Genomic DNA, 21547 nt, shown 5'->3' on the forward strand with positions numbered 1-21547 from the left:
CCTTAGTAAAGCATTTCTTTCCAACCTGCACAATAGTGAGACTGTCTATATGTAGCAGCCATCTAGGCTGCTGCTGTAAGTGCAGTTTACATGGGAGCTGGCATGTATGTTTTTATGCATGCATGTGCATTTTTCCATGAGTGTATTCCTGCATGTTGGTGTCATGTACCATCAGGCCAGAAAACAAACATCTGCAGGCTGTGCTCAGCCGTGAGAACGCATTAACGCCACAGATATTATAAAGGCAAACACACAGCTTTCTCCTTCCTACTTCTTTTGTCTCGATCAGGCATCATTACTCAGCTGAATATCTCAGCGACAAACGCTTCCTGTCCTCTTGTGGAGCTGCAGCAGGCTTCAGTCATCCTGGCTCTGTTGGCTGTCTGATGTTTAGAGATGTTGAGGAGTTGTGAAGGATGGAGCTGTGTGCAGGCTCAGGGGTATGCCAGTCAGCATTTTTTTCTGCTGTGCTGCTGCCCAGTCTTAGCCGTTCTCAGTCGAGATGATCAATCGCTCTTTGAGATGCCAGCCCGATGCCATGGCAACGGCATCCATCACCTCTGACCTTTTAGCAATGTCAGGGAATTTACTGCTCCGCTACTCTGTGGCGAGCTCATATCACACCCCCATTGCTCATTAGCATCGATTCTTTCGCCCAGGTCTGTGTTTCAAGTGTAAGTCAGTGCGATAACCTGCCGTAGACTCGTTACATGTTTGCGGCAGGGTCCTTATGAAGGCCTGCAACAAGTCACCCACACTGCAGAGTTGTCACCAAACTGGACAGAGGTTAAAGATGTTTTTATTTGTACAGATTTGATTTCCTTTAGGTCTTACCAGAGTCACAGCTAATAACTCTTTTCATTGTTGAGTAATGTGACAATAATGTTTTTGTTTTAATTCTGAAATGAACCTTCTCAGGAGGCAATTATGTTTTGAAATTGCTTATTCAAATATATTAATATAAGGCTTATATATATATATATATATATATATATATATATATATATATATATATATATATATATATATATATGTCCAGTGTGTATGATTTGGGGCGATATATTAGTAGAAATGGTATATAATAAAATAGGTATGTTTTTTGTGTATAATCACCTGAGAATAAGAATTGTTGTGTTTTCGTTGCCCTAGAATGAGCCGTTTATATCTACATAGGGAGATGGTCCTCTTTTACAGAGTCCACCAAACTATATGTTTTTTCTGGCGCAGAACAGACAAACCAAACAGTTGCTCTAGACAGAGCCATTCTGATTTTTATATCAGCCACCATACTTTTCCGACATGCTTGGTACATACTGAGTATTCTTACCGGTTTTAATCACCTGAATACTGAAGGAATTCTTACTGGGAGTTCACACTTGGTAGCTGGAGGAAGTTTAAACTGGTTGCAAACTGTAATCCTCTCCGCTAGATGGCACTAAAGCCCACACACTGCCCCTTAAATAATCTCTCTATTATTCTTTTGAATAATTAAGTCATTGCTTGGTCTTAAAAATATTATATGAAATCAAATAAATTGTAAAACTTTGCCAACAATTTCTTTTTCAGAAATCACAACCTGTTTACTCAAGATAATCCAGAGACCTTGTTGTGAGAAGTTTCATGCAGAGGCTATTTTCTTTCTACCAAACTACACCTGCTTAATCAGAGCATGCATCTACTCCTAGCTCACTTAGCACCACTGAGCTAGCCAGTGTTACAGCTCAGCTGGGGAGGATGCCGATTATGTTGCAGCAAAAAGCTATATAATTCCATTATGTTGGAGAGAAGGCAGACCAATATCTCCAAAACTCTGCAACTCATACCAACACAATCTAAACTGATTACAGAGCACCAAAGATAAGAGGAAATGCATGTGTTTTTATTTTAAGGAGAACTGCCCCTTTAAGGATTTCCAGATTTAATATATTTATCTCACATTGCAAGTTATTGAAATCTGATTGGACATTTCTGTTCTTTTATTTTATTTTATCCCTCTGGTTTGGCAATAATCTACAAAATGTCAGTATAACCTATAACAGCTTGAAAAAACCCCCCCAAAAAACATGTTACTCAACTGAAATAATTTCTTTTTGTGTATATGTTTGGTCACATGCATATCTTACCATCTATTTTGTCTTTTATTTGAGGCCCTGCTCCTGCACCATGTGTTTATTCATTACGGTTTGTTTTCTTTTAGTGCCCCTCCACCAAATACCTACCCCGCTTTATTTTTCGTGGAAAAGAAAACTGTTCCTGAGAAGAGGGATAATCAAACATCACTAACACGTCCTGAGCTTGTGAGTCAGTGTTTTCCCCAGTGGCACAGGGAAAGACTCTCAGACCTAACACCTTTTAGGTTTAGCAGATCTGAAACCTGGAGGCGGTGAAATAGAAAATTAGTGCGACTGTGGTTCTGACACTGAGCTTAGTGCTTTCCCTCTCACCTCAGACAGCATGAAGACACCATGTTCCAACCCTGAGATCAGATTTTATATTAAATATAACTTTGAAACAGTGTTGTAACACTTTCCTGTCCGTACGGACGAGTGGAGGTGTTCTGCAGCATTAAGCAGCCATATTCCTTTGGCTGCATCCCAAAGTGGGATACGATGAAATATTTTACTCACAATGCAGTTAATGACTCATTCAGTAACGATTGAGGTGTTAAGTAATAACATATTTGTATTAATACCCTCATTCACAATTCTCCCATCCTCACACCTTTAGAGTACCAGAGTCTCGTCCCATGTAGGTTAGGAAAGTGGCTGTAAAAATGTTGTTGGTTTGTCCTTCACAGAGAACAGAGATCTGTTGTGAATTATGGTGGCATCAATAGTGTCAAGTTTTCACAGTGAACAAAAATTATGAAAATGTCACCAACAACTTCCCAAAACACTAGTTTTTTTTTTTACCTTGTAGGTTTTTGTATGTCCCCTCTCTAAATTCTGACATTTTTGTGGGTCTATGAACATACCGCAGGTGGAGCTCCTCTTGAGATCTGTTGGGATCGATAATTGATCATATCAGATTGATAGATGAGAGAAGGTGCAGCAGAGGTGATAGAGTTAAAGCACATGAATGTTTTAATTTCACTTTCTCTTTTCCTGGCGGTCCACTGCTCCATCTGTGCCCAGAGTACTGAGTGCTATCCAATGGCACTCCTAATGAACAATCGAGCTCCAAAAATATACAATCTATTAATGGCTGCAGCTCTTTTGATCATGATGGGCTGCCATAAATAAATGAATGTGAGGGAAACCGTGACCTTTTAAGACGACAGCAGTGTTTGATACTAAAACGAGTTTGGGAGGAGTATCACAATGATTTGAGTCATGTAGTTTTACTGGCCATATTTGAGATCTTATTCAGGATAAATGAATTAGTATGTTTTGCTGCATCTTTTTTTTTTATTCTAGGCAATCACCTCAGAGGGCCCTACTCCGAATTCATCACATTTGTCATTGGGAAGAAAACACAAGTGATGTTTTTCAACTCAAAGTATTCAGAGTGCTCCTATAATAAATGGGAGGCACAAAGAGTGGAACAAAGCAAAGGCAAAAAACATCATTCTCATTAGAAGCATTTACAAAAAGCCATCCCACACTGCCAATGTATGCTCTGTCTGATTGGGGCCTCACAGTGTCTATATGTTGCCAAAGGCAAACCAATTAATTGCATATACTTCAGTGCACCTCCAGTGTGCAGGTTTGTTGAATTCAGAATGTCTCCTTCACTGATAAAGTAGATTCCACCTTTTGTGTTGTTTGTCCAAGTATGTTTTTAAGCATCTTCTTTGCTTCATTCTGATGTGTCCAGCTGTAATGGGTTAATCACTGCCCCCTGAAGCTATAGAGCAGAAAACATTCACTGCGGCTGTGGTTTTATGGATAAGACCTAAGCTGTTGATTTGTGGACATCTAGTTAATTTCCTCATCCCATACTGAAGGGCAGCACTCAGCCACTTCTCTAAGCTTTTCAAATTGGAAGCATGGTGACTCTCTCCCATTGAGGGTCACAAGCTGGGCCATCATCATCCATATTGATGTGCAGGTCTTGGTGACTCTGTGACTTTGAGTGGATACTGACATCTAAAAGTAAAAGGACAAAATATGTTTTCACTGCAGATCGAATTTTGTGAAATCAGTCTAACCAGGTGTGCCATTATAGAAGAGTGAGCATAAAGGGAAAGTTCACAGCTGAATCTAGAATACTTATTTTTCCGCTTACCTCTAGTGCTGTTTATAAAACTAGTTTGTGTAAGTGTGAGTTGTTAAATGTTGAAGGTTACTGCCCGTAGAGATGTCTGCTTCCTTTCCTGTATAATGGAACTACAAGGCACTCAACTTTTTGTGCTCAAAGTGCCAAGAAATTACATTCGAAAAACTCAACAGTGTCTCTTTCCAGAGATCATTGCCCGGTTCAACTCAGTCCAAAGCTGTCACACGGTGATGGTTAGTCAGCAACCTTCCACGTTAACCTGTAACGTTATATGTATCCTTGGCTTGTCAACCTATGACATTCGGAGTGAGAGCAGGTTGGGTAACCACGTAATATCTGAGCGTGAATGCGCTCATCGGGCAGGTGGATAGGTCCCACAAAAAAGTAAGAAAGAAAATAGCTCCTCCATGAAACTGCTCACAGCAAGGTCTGTGGATTAACTTGAGTTACCAGGTCATGATTACTGAAAGGAGACATTGCTGTTTAATTTTTCAAAGCAATGTTTTTGGAGCTTTGAGTACCATCTAGTTCCATTATATTGGAAAGAAATAGATATCTCTATGGATAATATGTCCAAAAATTGGCAACTCAAACTGAAACAAAGCAGATTTATAAAAACCACTAAAGGTAAGAGGTAAAATAATTATTGTGAACTGTCCCTTTTATAACAGGCATATTTTAATGGGTATAGAGTGCCCCAGGGATTATATAGCCCATCCCGGAAGCTGACGTCACCCCGATTCCCTCGTCAAAAAGCAGATGGGAATTTTCTATGGGATTTTGGACCATTGTAGAAAATAAGCTCTGTGGTAAACAAACGTTTATGATACTTACACATTTCCCTCAGCAAGATAATCTTCACACATGAACACCACTTTGAGGATTTTTGGAGCCTAAATGTCAAAGCCCTAAGTAAAAAGCTACTGCTAGGTTGTAGATAAACTACGCTACGGTCAGGTCACCGCAAAGCAGTACATTCTCACATTTGACTAGCAAATTCTCGGCCTTCCTCCTGTTAAAAGGACTAACATGATTAATCCATTATCCATATGGCTGCCAATGGATTTTATGTTAATGGATTAATTGATTGACTAATCATTTCAGCACTAAACTATTGGCATGTTTGCGTACATTGACAATGCTGGTTGCTTCTGAAAAAAATGAATCTTTCCATGTGTGATCTACAGCCATTGATTGCTCTCCTCTGATGTATTAACAGGCAGTTATCTCTGAGCCCAGTTTAAATGTTTTACACTGATGTCATCGTCCAAGAGGACTACATTCAAATGCAACAAATATGAAGGCCTCATCTGTTTCCATCCTTTCCCCTGTTGTCTGTGGACGCAAACAATCTTTTTATTGTGAGGGTTAAGGATGAAAAAGCATTGACATCAGAGCAGGAGGTTGTAATTTTTATGCGTCTGGTAGCGCAAAGAAAGATGTTTGCCAGTGAATTCAACAGTGACACAGCATTTCTTGGAACAGACTGCAGTCTGCAGCCAGGGAACACTGTCTCCTCAGTTAAGGGCAAAACAAGGTCTTCAAAGTCTTTTTAGTGAAAGAAGATTTTAGCACAGGGGTGTGGATTTGAAAAAATTAGAATAATCTAATTTCTTGCTCTTGCTGAAGGGATCCACAAGTGGATAAGATGAGAGAGGTGCGTGTATTGGTTTCTGTCAGGCTGGATGAGATCTGACACAAGTTCTCTCTGAAGTTTGACTCACTGCGGCTCAGAAGGATCTGATAAAGCTGCTGCATGTGTGTGTGTGTGTGTGTGTGTGTGTGTGTGTGTGTGAGAGAGAGAGAGAGAGAGAGAGAGAGAGAGAGGTTGTGGGTGTGTTAGATGCTGATCAGTTCTGAGTCATTTAAACTGATCCAGTGAACTCTAATTAGTTTTAGTGCTTATGTTTATGTAGAGGCTTTTACTCTTACAAGATATTAGAACAACATAAGATATTAGACATGTGGTGGTGATAATGATGATGATGATGATAAAACTCATTTATAATTCAAAATACTTAGTACTGTTGAACTATTCATTTTTTAAATTGCAAATTTTAATTGTTAACCACGATCAATCGCATTTTTGATTTGCATGTTTTCAATTCCATTATTTTGCAGTCATGAGGTAAAGCAATTATTACCAGATTGTCTTGAAAGGAATCAAATGACAGCAAAAAAACTGCATCGGCCAAGCATAAAGTGAGCATGTCTGTAAAGGGGAGATTTACTGGTATCCATAGAACCCATTTTCAGTCAGATATCTTGAGGTACAGTGGTCAAGGGGCCCCTGTTAAATGGTTTTACGGTTCTTCCACTGCCAAATTTTGCCAAACTTTGGAGCTTTATTTAGCCCCCTTCCTGAGAAGCTAGCATGACATGGTTGGTGCCAATTCCTTAGGTCCTCTAGTTTCATATGGTATCATAACTTAAGCTTCAAAACTCAGCCTGATAGAGCCTCCGTAAGACGTGAATTTTGCCCAGGGATTACTTTTAATAAAAAAATGAATGTGTTAATTACTGCCCTTAATCGCATTGCAATTAACTCATTGACTGCCCTAGTTGATATTATATCATCAGTTAAAATCCCTCCATTTTCTAATAAGGCATTAACCCTACAGTTACAAATATTAGCAATGTTTCCCTTACAATGTTACAGGCACCTGGCCCCTCGCCAGGCGAGGTAAGGCGAGGGGCCTGACCTGACAAACACACACGCATGCACACACACATACACACACATCTGACAAACATACACACACATCACTTGCCAGGCCTAAACATTTCCAAAGTTTGCGTAGGTTGGCGAAGTACACTGTATTTGTTCAGCTGATTTAACTACATTTATATGGAAGTAGTCTATTCTGATAGCTATTTGTACCTGACAGAATGACTTTATCCACATTTGTGCAGGTAATAATCCATTCTTATAGATATTTGTACCTTATGGAATGACCACTCTGCATTTAACTACATTTATACAGGTAGTAGTCAATTTCGATAACTATTTGTACCTGACAGAATGACCTACTCAATAATTAACTACATTTATACAGGTTGTAGTCCTTTATGTCCTTTTGTACCTGACAAAATTACATTAACCAGAGTTTCTCCTACAATGTTACAACAAGACCCCCTGCCAGGCCTAAATATTGGTGAGGTTTGCATAGGACAGCTTTCCTCATGGTTAGCACTCTGCTAACTTAACTGTAGATGAAATAATATTTTCGTGAGGCTTCTCTAGACTCTCCAGAGTGCATGGATTAAACTCTGATTAGTGAATTGAGCCACATCGTGTCAGTTGTGTAACGCTCAAAACAATTTAACCACCTTTTTCACACAGCAATCATAGACTAAAGCCATAATGAGGGAGAGGCTCAGTGCTTCAAGCTGCAATGCAAGTCATGCAGGAAGTCAAGGACACAATGGCAGCGAATCCTGTCAATTTTCAAAATAAAACACCCCGTGGAGATAGTTTTGCTTTACTAAATCCACCACAGCAGGCTATGGAAATATGCTCATGTCGACAGTGTTGTTGTTTTTACTCTCACTGCCAGAATCGATGATTGTAGGTTTAAATTACTGCAGCAGGGAGAGGAACAAAGAAACTCATAGGTTAGCCACATGATCATAGTACCACCATCCAAAAGGAAAAAAACGTGTAACACGCAACTCAAAATATTCACTTTTTCCCAACTGAGCCATGGAGCAAATGGGAAAGAAAAATTACGCTGTGGTGAAATTTTTGTCAAAGCCAACTGAGATTAAGCACAACAGTGAATTATGCACACTTTGCTCATGATGTACTTCTATTTTGGAAATATATATAGCTTGTTCAGACATCCTCAACTTGTTGTGTTCACTTTGTTTATAATATAAGTTTATAATAAAGAGATTGAACAAAAATTTGAATCAAATTATGAAATTGCTGATCCCCTGTGCCATCGGAGTGAACCATGCCAATAAGTCATCCCAGGGGTTGTGTCCTTTAAGGGTTTTTTCAGTGTGTACCACCAGGCCTGAAAAAAATTATAGAGGAAACACTGATTAGAAAATCATTAATACATGCTTACTGTTCAGATAGAGTATGAAGTCTCCTAACAGAAAAGAAACAGTCAATGAAAGGAATTCATCCATGATATCTGAATAAAACATCGGAGTTAGATGACAGAGGGTTTACATCAGCCAGTTCTAGTCTTTTTATTTTAAGTATATATTGGGCTTGATTTCACCACTTGGACACACACCAGACAAAATCTCTGAATCTACTGGATGTGTATATAAATAGCCATTGCTAACAAGTTTTTCCTTATCAACTTAAAAGTGATGAAATGTTGACAGCTCGTTTCCAGTGCCCCCAAATGGCCCAAAATCCGTTGGAGGAAGTTTGATAGAGATGACCGAGTTTCAGATTTGTGTGATTAAATCATTTTTTTATAAGTGCTCACTGACCTTCCCTGCAGCTTCAACAGAGTTAGAAACCAAGTTGTGGGGATAAGGTTAGAGGGAGGCAAGATGCTGCAGCCACATCTGGTGAAAGGTTATGTATGGTTGTTTGTGCTGCAAGTTCATCAGATACGAGTCCAAAAGTTTTTGCCTCAGTTTCACAGATCTTTGTCCTTCCCTGCTTCATGCTGTCCCTGAACAATCTTTCTCTTTCCTTCTTCCTGGCAGGAATTCGATCCTGGGACGTCGACCTCAAGTGCTGCGACCTTGATCAGCAGCTGCAGCTGTTTATAACTCGCCACTCTGCCCACTTCTCCTCCGAGGTCAGAGGTCAGTGTGATATGGAGTTCTTTGAGCCTGTGGACCAGTGATGAGTACAAATAGGGTCATTTACATATGAGAAACACATTTAATACATTGACGAGTGTCTGTGGGCCAAATTGAAATGAATCAACCACAGAGGAAGCTACACTCAGCAAGAATCATAAATATACACTTGTCTTACAGCTAAAACAATAAAAATACAAGCAATTAACTCTTACCTAGGATGTTACAGATAAATAAATGTACATGACGCTTCTGCAACAAGATGGCATGAACAGCAAAAACTATAATGGTGTCACTTTACAGGAGATTTTCTCCTGTCCCTTTTCTTTGGTACAAAGTCTCTCAGAATAGCTGAGCTGACCATGAGTGTGCTGTGTGCATTTTTTAAAAATGTTATGTCACATTATTTCTGGATTTTGAATTTTAGATTTTGAAAAAGTAATGCCTACCATACACTAGATGACACCAAAAATACTTTTAAAAGCCTGAAGCCTGACACTGTCTCACATCTAGAAACAATGTGAGTTTTTAGTTGCGCACTGTTAAGCTTTTGCAAAGCCTAGGGATCTTGTAGGGTCACTATTTGCAAGACTGCAACTAGATTCCTTTTTAGATTATTTCCCATCCTGCTACTGGTTGAAAATAGTACGTCAAATTTCCCTTAAAGAATTTATAGATTAAAAACTCCTTACTTGGGGACAAAAAGACACAACTCTAGAAACACAACATAAACGGTTTATATCAGTATTTTTGTCAATTCTGTGGCGTTGTAGTAGAAAAATAAACTGGTTTTGCGTGCAAAGTTTGCATTTTGGAGGCTTGTTCATGTTCTTGTGGCTCTCTGGAGTTCCCTCCGTGTTTACTTTCTATCTGGTTTGATGCTTCTTGTTTGGCTCTGGAGAAAGCGTAGCTATGGGCTGCTGATGTTCACATTATTGAACTTCATTATTTGCACGAGCTAAGACTAAAAACCTGCAGTAATATTGACCATTATTGATTTTGTTGTAACAGAAGAAGTGCTGACATAGCTTAGACTGAGTTTTATGATCACGTGACACCAATCCTTCAAGATCATTGAAACACGAACCACCAAGTGAGGTAAAACTCACGATTTTGTTTCAACATTGGAAATTTGTCTGCAACAGTGAAATTGCTTGAGGAGTTGTTCAGTGTTAGGCTGGCATATGTTGTTGCCATTTAGTGCTGCCAACAAATTCATAATGCAGAGATGAAGCCCATCAAAAAGGTTAAACATGACAAGATATGGTTAATATACTGATATTATTTAAAAGTTGTGTATCAGTACAACTGTGACATGAGACTAGAGATTAGCTATATTGTCATGCATGTTGATATACATTTAAGTGATTTAATGGCTGTTTATAACAAAAAGGCCGCTCCACTTCTTCCCTTTGTATAAAAATGAAGCCAAAATGTCCCGGATATGGCCACTAACATCTCACTCTGGTAGTGATCTCCGTGGTAATGAGTTCCTGCAGTTCGACCAATTGCGAGCAGTGCCATCGATCACAGGCATTCAATTAGGCACACACAGCTGTCAATCATGACATCGAACCCCCGTTTTATGGCATCGAATAACTAATTATAACCAAAAATTAGTCAAATGAACATTCAAACAAACATTAGTGTGATAAAAACTGCCTAAAATGACAGAGAGCATCTAGGGGAAACATTTATTTGATGTGTACTTTATGTTATTAGTTTGGCCCCTGTCCCATTTACTTACACTAAAGGAGTGGCATATATGACCAATAGTGTAGAGAGCCAATAGGGGGCGATCAAGATGTTTTAGCAATGTCATGTCGTCTGTCTTTATATACAGTCTATGGATCTGAGTTTCAGACCTTATTTGTGTTTTTGTCTCTACCTGCCTGCGCTTCATTTGTTTATTTTTACACTGGGAATGCATGGATAATAACTGCCCTATCTAAAAATGATTTGCTGATAAAACATAGGCTCATAAAAAGTGTAGAAAACACAATACGCTTGAGATTGAAATGCTTGTGGAACAAACAGAGAAATTTGAAATCAAAATGAATGAAAAAAGCATCCCCACACTTAAGTCTGCGCAAAAATCATTGTAAAAATTTAAAGATTGCAAATTTTTTTGCACAGATTTAAGTGTGCAGATATACAGTATATATTTTTTAATTATTTTTGCTAGTTTTGTAGCTCCAGCACCTCAGCTAAGTCTGATTCTAGTGAGCAGTCTTTTCTTTTTGTAACTACAAGCGAGGTGTTTCAAAAAAAAATTAAATGAGCAAATTTACAGCTTAAGTCAAAAATATCTATCTCTCTACAAGTTTATGCGACTAGTTCATTATTAGGGGTTCTGAATTGCATTAAAAGACATAAATATAGATTTTAAAAAATGAGAATAAACTAAATATTTTTTTATTAAAACATCAGGCCAACCCACTTTGTATTTTGAATGGCTGACGGCAGTGAGTTGCATTCAGTGGACATTTAATCCATCTGCATTGCATCAAAGTAGAACTATGTGTATAATCACCATGGTGACTGTTCAGGGAGCTGTGGACCTGAACAGGGTGTGTGTGTGTGTGTGTGTGTGTATGTGTGTGTGTGAGAGAGAGAGAATGTGTGTGTGTGTGTGTGTGTGTGTCGGAGTGAGTGTGTGCGTCTGCCTCTTGTGTCTATGTGATGATTTAGGGCTCAGAGCCCATATTGAAAGTACAATAGATGCTGAATAGGGAAATATTTCAATCATCTTCCAGGTACAGGCCTGATGGGATCAAACGCGCGCGCACACGTACACAAACACAAGGAAACTGACAACCATAGGAGAGATTATTACTGCACTGGTGGCAAGTGCTAAGTATCAGCAGGAGTCAGCAGAAAATGACACAGCATTTTTCATCACAATTGTTAAACAGAGCAAATAAGTTCAGAGGAAACAGAGGAATTCCTGTGAAACAATGAACATTATTAGTATCCTCCATCCATCTGTCATCCAGTCTGTCCTTCTGGGTAACTTTACCACACAGAAACACTGTGAACCAAAGTGAGTCACCTTCATTCGTGCTTACAACCGTTGTTTAGTGATACAAATGCTGATGAAACATCAAGATATTATAGTGATAAATTCTCTCCGGTCAGATCCATCTACAGCATGTGAGAACAACATTTGATCTTTGGACACAGGATGATGGGAAAATACACATCTTTTTTATCTTCTTACATTTTTTTAACCTCAGGGTGCAAGGGCGTATTTTGATTGATAATCATTTTGACATTTAATGGTTGACTTTATTCATATTGCTTTGAGAGAAGCTGTATTGATTTCTAAATGGTATATTGTATTTCTAAGGCACTGTTCTGTAATGTGAAATAGCATGGTGGCATAGGGATCAGACAGGACACCCTGTAATGTCATTGTTTTAGTGTCCTCCCTGCAGACATGATTTTGAATTTCTGCAGGTCCAGCTGATTCTCGTGTTTCTGTGGAGGTTGACATTCAAAAATGGCCGTTACCTTTGGAGATAAACAATATTCAATGAAAACTTATACGTATGGATTCCTTGTACTGCCTTTTGTAGTTATTCAGTTGTACAGCATCTTTTGCATAAGATGTTTACTGCTGCAGGCAAAATGACGTGTGTATTTAGATTTTCTGTATGTTTGACAGTCTGTAGGTGATGAATTTTGTCGTCTCAGTGATAATAGTGCTTCATGGATGACTTTTTTTTTTTTTTAATTGGTAGAGGAGTAAGTTAGTATTGCTCTGGTCCCATCGTCAAAAAAAAAAAAAGTGATTTTCTATTGGATTACTGAAGAAAATAATCTATGTTGCTAACAAAAGGCCATGATACTTAAATGTTTTGTTCAGCAACTCTCTTTACAAATGAACATCACTTTTATGATTTTTCAAGCATAGATGCAATTGCCGGAAGTTAAATTCTAACTTTAGGCTATAAACGAGTATCAGAACAGTTGCATGCCTTTAAGCTGCTGGTCATACCAGACCTGTTGTGGTAAAATTTGCCTTCAATACATTGAGCAAGGGGGCCTTTTAATGCTCATAAATACATTTTTTATTTGAAAGAAGAAAACTATTTTATTTCCACTTTCAAAATCACAATGTCACATTGGAACCTGTACCGATATCAGTTTTATTGTGGTACGTTTAGATGCCTTTGACAAGCATTTAAACCTTTCAAATGTGAGCACGGGAAATAAGGCAGTCGGCATCTTGGCATAAAATGTACAGCAAATTGTAAAAAAATATTAAAAGGTGACAAGAAAATGACCTGAAAATTAGTTTTAAAAAACAAACAAGAGAGGAGAATTATTGGAAAATTGTGATTATGATTACATATTTAAAATGAGATTACAGAAAAAATATAATTGTTTTATTATTGTTATATATGAGCAAGGGGGCCTTTTAATGCTCATAAATACATTTTTTATTTGAAAGAAGAAAACTATTTTATTTCCACTTTCAAAATCACAATGTCACATTGGAAGTTATTCATACTTTTGTTCCTTTTCTTTTTTCTTTTTTGGTCATTTCAGGTAATTCTCTTTCTACTTTCTATACATTTCTTGCAAATTTGGGGGTAATTTCTTGTTAAGTTTTTTGTAAAGAAATCAAGCCAATTTGTTAAGGTTTCAAAATGTTAATAACCAATGTAATGGGGCATTGTATTTAACTGCTTCCTTATGGAAAAAAATTTCATGTGTCATTCACAAAGTAACACATTGTAGTGAAGCACCATATATTAGTATTCAACATGCATACATACTGTACACAGTATCGAAAAGTAACAGTTTGCTTTCCCGAGCTGATAAGGGGAGATAATTGAAAATACCGCATCTTTTTTTTTGAGACTGTTAGGTGGCCGAGGCTGGAGGGCCAAGGATGGAGTATTGATTACACCCCCCCCCCCCCCTTTTTTCAAGTACAGCACACAAGGCAGATCAATAGCACTTCAATGGAGAGCAATCCGATGGCTGCGGTGCAGAAATAGATAAGAGGATCACATTGCTTTGGGTCGACGGAAAAATTTCCATTGTGGGAAAAATTGCAGCAACAGTCCTCCCTGACCAATCGGCTTATTTTGGACATCATGAGGTGATAAGGTGAGGGAGGGCTGATCGGTTTACTGATATAGTCTGGGAAGGTCTGGGTGAATAGTGTATCGATTGTGCATTACTTCCTTTCTCAACTAGCTGAGTTGCTCTTTGGCAACCAATTAAAGTTTTAGTGCTGGAATGATGTGCTCCTGTTGTATGACTGGAATCCAAGGTGTTGATGGAAGTAGCAGGTGCACTGATCAACCAAAACATTAAAACTACAGACCTAAAGTGAATAACCTCGATCATCTTGATACAGTGCAGTGTTTTGCTGGGTCACTGCAATCATGTGGATGCCATTTGACACACTCCATCCACCCAGTTACAAACCAAGTACACCCCCTCATGGCAATGGTACTTCCAGATGTCAGTGGCCTCTTAGCAGGACAGTGTTCCATGCCACACAAAAAATAAACAGGAATAACTAGAGGAATGTGACAAAGACCTTAAAGCATTGACCTGGCCTAAAAATACCCCAAATCCAAATTTGATCAAGCATCCTTAGGACGATACACCAGAGGTAAAACTGATCCATAGTAGGATCTCAGTGGGTCGGACTTGGCTCTGACCTGTTGAGGCGTGGACACAGGACCTCTGGGGGATGTCCTGTGGTGTCTGGCACCACGGCATTGGCTGTTGATCCTTTAAGGTCTAAAGGTTGTGAAGTGAGACACCGGCATGTTCCATGGATGATACGTTCCATATTATACGATTGGGATAATATGGAACTCAGGTCATCGTTAGGATGTGCTGGTACCCCACCTCATAATCCATAGTTCCTCAAAGAATCCGCTGCCAGTGCCCTGGTGCCAGACACCTCAGGACACCCCCAGAAGTCCTGTGTCCATGCTTCAAAAGGTCAGAGCCGAGTTCGGTCCAAGGAGGCCCCACCATGGATCAGGGGTACCTCTGTGCTATGGGAACGTCCCACAAATTCTCGATCAGATTGGTATCTGGGATATTTTTAGGTCAGGTTAATGCCTTAAGCCCCCTGTCTTGTTACTGGGGCCTTTCCTGAGCATTTGTTCTCGGCGTGGCATGGTGCAGTGTGCTACTGATTTGGCCACTACCGTCGTGGAGTGCCATTTACATAAAGGGGCATACTTGGTTTGCAACAGTTTTGGCTGGTGGAGTATGTGAAGTGGGATCCACATGTTATTTTTTTTAAGCATATCCACTGTGGAGGAGAAAATAACCATCTCATTTGGATGTTTTTTTTTGTTGTGGTTCAAGTAGCTCAATTAATGAAATATTTAGTCTCATTTTAGTAGTTGTATTTTCATGTCAGCAACCAAAGCTATATTTAGCTCCCTACAACCATTTTATTTCTTTACAAATGACTTTTAGTTTTGTGTTTCTGTCCCCTCTGAAACACTCAGTGTTTGTTGTATGTCTCATTTTGCAGCAAAACTCTACGACACTGAACCACTATGAAGGGACATTTATCTGATAACTCATTCACAGCTTGTCCTTGATTCCTCTCGATGCACATAACTGCTCTCCACTCATGAGTGTACTGTTTTCTCCAAGCGGCAGTTGTTGGTTAATTGAAGGGGAGCTGCAGTTTATGGTGGTATTTGAGGATGTTTTAAATATATAATTTTAGTCCAGGGTTGGCAGCCATAAAAATACACTTTTTAGCTGGATCATGATAGTGACTACTGAGAAACAGTGTTGGGTTTAATGTTCAGTTTAATGTGCTTCCAGCTGACGAAACTGTATGACTCTTACAAAGTCTAATTTATTGTTCAAAATGAAATACACTATCTCCTTGTGTGAATGCAGCCTATCCCCCCTTGTAAACTAACAACATCAATTTAATTTCAGGTTGTCAAGGTAGAATACACATCATTATTATTCTAAATTATACAACAAGCTGTTTAAACCTAACCAGAAAAGTTTAAATATATCCTCAAATTTCACAGTAGGCTGGTTTTTAATAAACATTTCCAGGACCGTCTGCACTTACACAGAGAAACATTTTCATTTGAAAAAAAATAAAATAAAATAAATTTTGTTGTGGCTAAGCAGTTGACATCACAACAAGAAACACTGAAAGTCCTTTGTGGAATTCACTGATTTTGACTAATACCTAAAATAAGATTACAGCTGGATCCTAACTACTGCTGAAATTTATAACAATCTTGTCATTAGTTTATAATTAAGAACCATTGTGTTTTCATTACCTTAGAATGAGTGGTTTATATCTACACACAGAGCAGGTCCTCTTCCACACAGTCCACCATATTGTTTCTACAGAAGCCCAGAATGGACATACCATAAACTTGCTCTAGACAGGGCCATTCTGATTTTCGAATTGGCTACCATACTTTTCTGACATGCTTGGTACGCAGGAGAAGTTCAGTTGGTTGTGATCTGCAACCTCAGCACTAAATGCAACTAAATCCACTAGACCAATGATTCTCAGCCTGGTGCTTGAGGGCAAAATAATTCACAGTGAAAATAAATGAATTCATATTAAGAATTTCTTTTGCCCTTTGAATGTAAATAAGTTGCTAGAGTGCATAACAAAGCATCAAAATACAGCTTGTTTATAAAAGGAAAGTGCTAGGGAAAGATCCCTAAGACACGCAGCAGAGGTCTGAGTTAATTGTATAGACTTAAATTATTAATGTTTATCAACTGGCCCCTGACCTCTCATTTTGCAAAAATGGCGCCCGGGTAAAGCAAGTTTAGTATCCCTGCAAAAGACCTTTAAACCTTCAGAAACCAAATTGAATATCAAATAAATGCATGAGCTACAGAGATCATATTTCTGAATGAGATGACCTAATAACATCCTTTGTAACCTTAACATCTGTTTAATTGTAGATCTGAATCCAGATTATAATACTGGGCCATTGTACCTCAGCTTAGAAATAAATATAGAAGATACAGTCAGGCAAACATATTCCTAGATCGTGACATCTAAGATTCACTTTCAAAGTTTCCTTGGTTGGTGATCATTTTCCATCTAATAGGTACATTTAGTGGAAAAGTGATGATGCTTCTGTTCAGGATAATAGCCTTACAGTAAGAAACACAATCACCCCTTTCCCTTTTTAAAAAGCAGATCAAAGTGTACAACAATATGTCAGAATGAGAATAAATGCGACATATGTAATGTTACAAGTGTTGATTTAATGAGTAAATAAATTATTTTCTTTAACTTGGAGTCTGTCATAAACATCATGTTCTGTTATCCTGTATTCGTAGTTACAGGGAAGGTTTGCTTCACTTACATGAATACCCCTCCATAACAAAAATTACACAGCGTCACCTAGTGTTGAAATGATGTAATACAGCAATGAATTAATATTTTTTGGGCAGGGACAGTCTGTCTGAAGTCTCTCACTCACAAAAAAAGAAAAAAAAACACAAACTGAACAATTCATAAGAACCCTGTGAAGCTCAGCCAGCCAACTTATACAAAAATGCACGCAAACACACACACACACACACACACACACACACACACACGCACACAGGCTGCCTGCACAAATACCCGGGCGAGGACTGGGTGAGATAGTCCATGGATTAGTGTCAGTGATTTACTCTGATTAACCCTCCCGCACTGAACTCACAGTGGTGTGTGTGTGTGTGTGTGTGTGTGTGTACCTATTTGCCTGAAAACTGCCAGTGCGCATGCTGTGTTTTGTGGAGTCAGTGTGAGTGCTTCTCTCTGAGCATCAAAGTTCTCACTTGATTTCTCAAAGTTATTGAAAGTCCTGTCTCCCTGCTGTGATTTTTACGTCAATGATTCCTGAACATTTCCAGGACCACAGAGCCTCTCTCCTGAGAAATCTACCTTTTGTCTGGTTTGGTTTTGAAGTTTGCTTTATTTCTTCATGCAAAAGTAGTTTCAGATGAAACTTACAGAGTTATGGAAGGTGAAGGAAGTGTATGATGTAAAAGGATCACTTCCGTGTTTATCGAAGAACAGGAGCACGAAACAGAGGGGTTTATGGGTTATAAGGGCTTTAGAGGGGTCACATCAGCAGCACATAATCATTACAGAAGCATTCATTTGTCTGGCACCACTCTGGGTACTTGTTTTAGTGTTTTTATTTTGAGTAGTTCGCTTCTCAGTAGTTATTGGTGTGTCTTTTCATTATTTATTCATTTATTCTATTCCCCCAACACTTCATTGTATCTTCTCAGTGTGAAACTGCAGGTCTTGAATGATTAGTCTAGTTCACAAGTTCACAGCATATTGATAGTAGCAGATTTATCTTATTTAAATGGCAGCCCACGGGGATTACACTGAATAGCCATTTACAGCCTGAGTGGTATACTGTGGAACTATTGTCCTCTACTATTTGTAAACAATATCACCAGCCAACCCCACATTAGCGATATATTTGCTTTTTTTTTTTTATCAGCGCTGTGTCTGTGATTTTTGTAACTTGGATGCATTCTGCTTATGGTCTTGCACCTGGTTGCTAACTTTTTTATAAAGTTTTGATCTCACCTGCAAGCTGTGCCTAGGACCTTCCCAATCACATCAAAATAAAGGAGGAAATGAGAGAGAGCTGGAGGGCTGACTCTCTGCAGATAAACACGCCACACATTTCTTGTGGGTTATAAGAGATGATTTAGTGTGACTACTTTTCTGTTTCTTTTTTCTTTTTATTTTTTTAGGAAAATCCTGCAGAGAATGCTTTTTTAAAAAACAGAGAGTCTCATAATAATGAATACTTTTTAACTCACATCACAAATTCAAACTACAAGACACTCAGTTGCCAGTTAATTAGACACACTTAGCCAGAACTAATGCAGCGTAGCACCCAGGCCACACTGTCTGTGTTAGCATGTGTGTGTTACAGAACCTCTTGTATTTTTTTTGGTACCCATGTTAACAGTTTAGAGCAGCCACTCTGCCGGCATGAGCCAGCTGCAGCTCAGCTGTGGAACATCTAGACATTTGGTGTCTTGCCTATTTTTTCAATGTGATTGGCAATTTTTCAGCCACAATTGACTGTGGAAATGGTGTTTTCACGGTCATACTGACATTATACCACCTTTCACTACAATTTCAATGTCTATATCTGTCATCGACATGAAAAGTAAAAAAAAATTATTTACTCAACAGTTTTTTTCCCCAGTTATTTTGTCCACATCATTTACGTCAGTAAGGATTCTAATATTAAAACAAGCATTTCTGTTGTGACAGATGACCAGAACACTTTAGTAATGACTTTAGAAAACAGTGTTGGTAAGGACTGAACATTTGGACGAGCATTAACAATATACAGTATATAGTGGTTGCAGATGCTACTACTAGTCTGTCAGTGCAGGTACTTCTCTGAGATGTTTATGAAACGTATTGAACAAAGCACTGAGAATGCTAATTAGGATTTTAGCAGCAGTAGGTTTATGGGAAACAGGCTTTAACGTCCCAAAGGTCCAGAGTACCTTTGAAGTGAGATGTGAAACAGCACAGCTCCTTTTCTTTCTGACTCTCTCTCTCTCTCTCTCTCTCTCTCTTCTCTCATCTCTCTTCTCTCTCTTTTGCTCTTGTTGAGGGATGAGGATGAGAGGGTGAGAGGATGTGGGTGGAGAGAAAAGGAAAAGGAAAAGGAAAAGAATCAGTGGAAATAAACTCGATGTAATCATTATGTGTGGATCCTCCCTCCTACTCACACACACACACACAGGTTGAACTCAGTAAGATGGCTTAGTCAGGCAGAGCGCTTATGAAAGGCTGTAGACATCTAGTCCATAATAAGAGGCTTCCAGGACGACCTGCAGTAGGACGTTATTTTATAATATTGCTGCTCATTCAAGAAGGCAGTCAGAGTGCGGAGATTAGACTTTCTTTAACTTTTTGTACGAATCTTTAACCTCTGGAGACAAAGATGCACAGGAACACAACTAGTGAAAGAATAGAGAGGATTTACTCTTACACTCTTACTCTTCGATAATTAGAAAAATCCTTCATAAAATGGACTGTCGGGTGTGTATGTAGATTGCGATGTAAGAAAATGATTTTTTATTCCATTAAAAAACTATTTCCATATTTTCCACATGAACATCCCTCAGCCTGGTGTGTGTTAAGCATTTATAGACAGACAGACACAGACACACGCACAGACACACACAGACACACACACACACACACACACACACACACACACACGAACACACACATACACACAGGAGTGTTATCTCCATGGCATTGTCTGACGTAGATGTGGTCGAGGTGAGAGATGGCCTGGGGGCGGCACAGAGTGATTAAAGATTGGTGGAGCCAATTTTCTTCTCGGCCTGGAGAACCGTGCTTTTTCATGGCTGTTGCCGTAGCGACCTCTCCATTCCTGCATGAGCAGGATGACATTTAGAGGACCCTGGAGGCATCAAACATGAGAGGTTAAAGAGGCTGCGTAAACTTTATCGATGTATCATGACTAAGGTGAAACAAGGCTGTGGGACACTGTTTTTTTTTAGTTATAGGATGTTGGTTTAGGAAATGATGATGAACAAAAATCATCAGTTTAGTTCAAAAGCTCAGAAATTCTTGATCACAACTGGACATTTATCTAGGCTTTTTTCTGGTATACTTTGATGATAGTGTGGAATATGTTTGTGTGATTAGAAAATTTCTTTCTCAAGCAACTCCTAATGGAAGTATCATAAAACTCATTTTGGCCATGCAGCAGTCCTGTGAGGCTGCATTTGGGCAGAATCAGTACCTTTATGCACAGTTAAGTCAAGCTACTGTTATAGCTAAATTAGGCCATTTAATTGGAGTGCTGTCCTTGTTCCAGTATACAAGCGCTGGTGAGAGAGTCAATTTATTGACAGAAGTATGCCCCCTTTCATTTCAGCTGGTTTCTGTTGGTTCATCTTGCGGTTGACCTATTACATCACATACTAAACAATTTAGCAAGCAGCAATTGGGTTGTGTGGCAAACAGTGAAAACATGGATAACTTTTCGGCGCTGTGCATTTTGAATGTACTCTACTACTTTTTGTTGATACCTTCGTCTTGTTTTGTTTTCGTCCTTTCTTTGTTGGTTTTCCCCGGCTTACTTCTATTATTTTATGCTGTTGGAATTCCAGGTGCCTGGTGCAGGGACTATGGAGCATGCACAGAACGCTGCAGGTGTAAACGTGAAATAATTACTCAACCCCCCAACTGAATTATCTCGGTGTGTTAGTCTGACTTTGAAAAATTGACTAAGGACGCTTCCAGTCGGACAAGCGTGTTTACGTGTATTTTAAAAGTACAGTTTTAGTCGGAATTATACAATAATTGGTCTTTTTCTGCAAAATGCAAAAGTACTGACCGAGCTAAATGCTAACATACATGTTTGGGACCTGAAAAGCAATGACTCACTAAAAATCTAAGTTTTGTGGTTTGTTGGTCTCAAACAATGGTCTGCAGCAACTCCTGATGACATAGTCAGCTCATAAACGATGTGACTTTAGAAAAGTTGAG

General features: G+C 38.9%; 1 protein-coding gene across 1 annotated transcript in view; it reads left to right on the plus strand.

Annotated features, from left to right (window-relative positions):
• Nucleotides 1-21547, plus strand: part of LOC121950444 (microtubule-associated protein 1B-like) — a 99916-nt gene that overhangs the window by 4716 nt on the left and 73653 nt on the right. Inside the window, exon 3 of the mRNA XM_042496442.1 lies at nt 8893-8994. Coding sequence (XP_042352376.1) covers nt 8893-8994 — 102 coding nt within the window. The remainder of the gene's footprint in view (nt 1-8892; nt 8995-21547) is intronic.

Source organism: Plectropomus leopardus, chromosome 11 (genome assembly GCF_008729295.1).
Source record: "Plectropomus leopardus isolate mb chromosome 11, YSFRI_Pleo_2.0, whole genome shotgun sequence".
NCBI lineage: Eukaryota > Metazoa > Chordata > Actinopteri > Perciformes > Serranidae > Plectropomus > Plectropomus leopardus.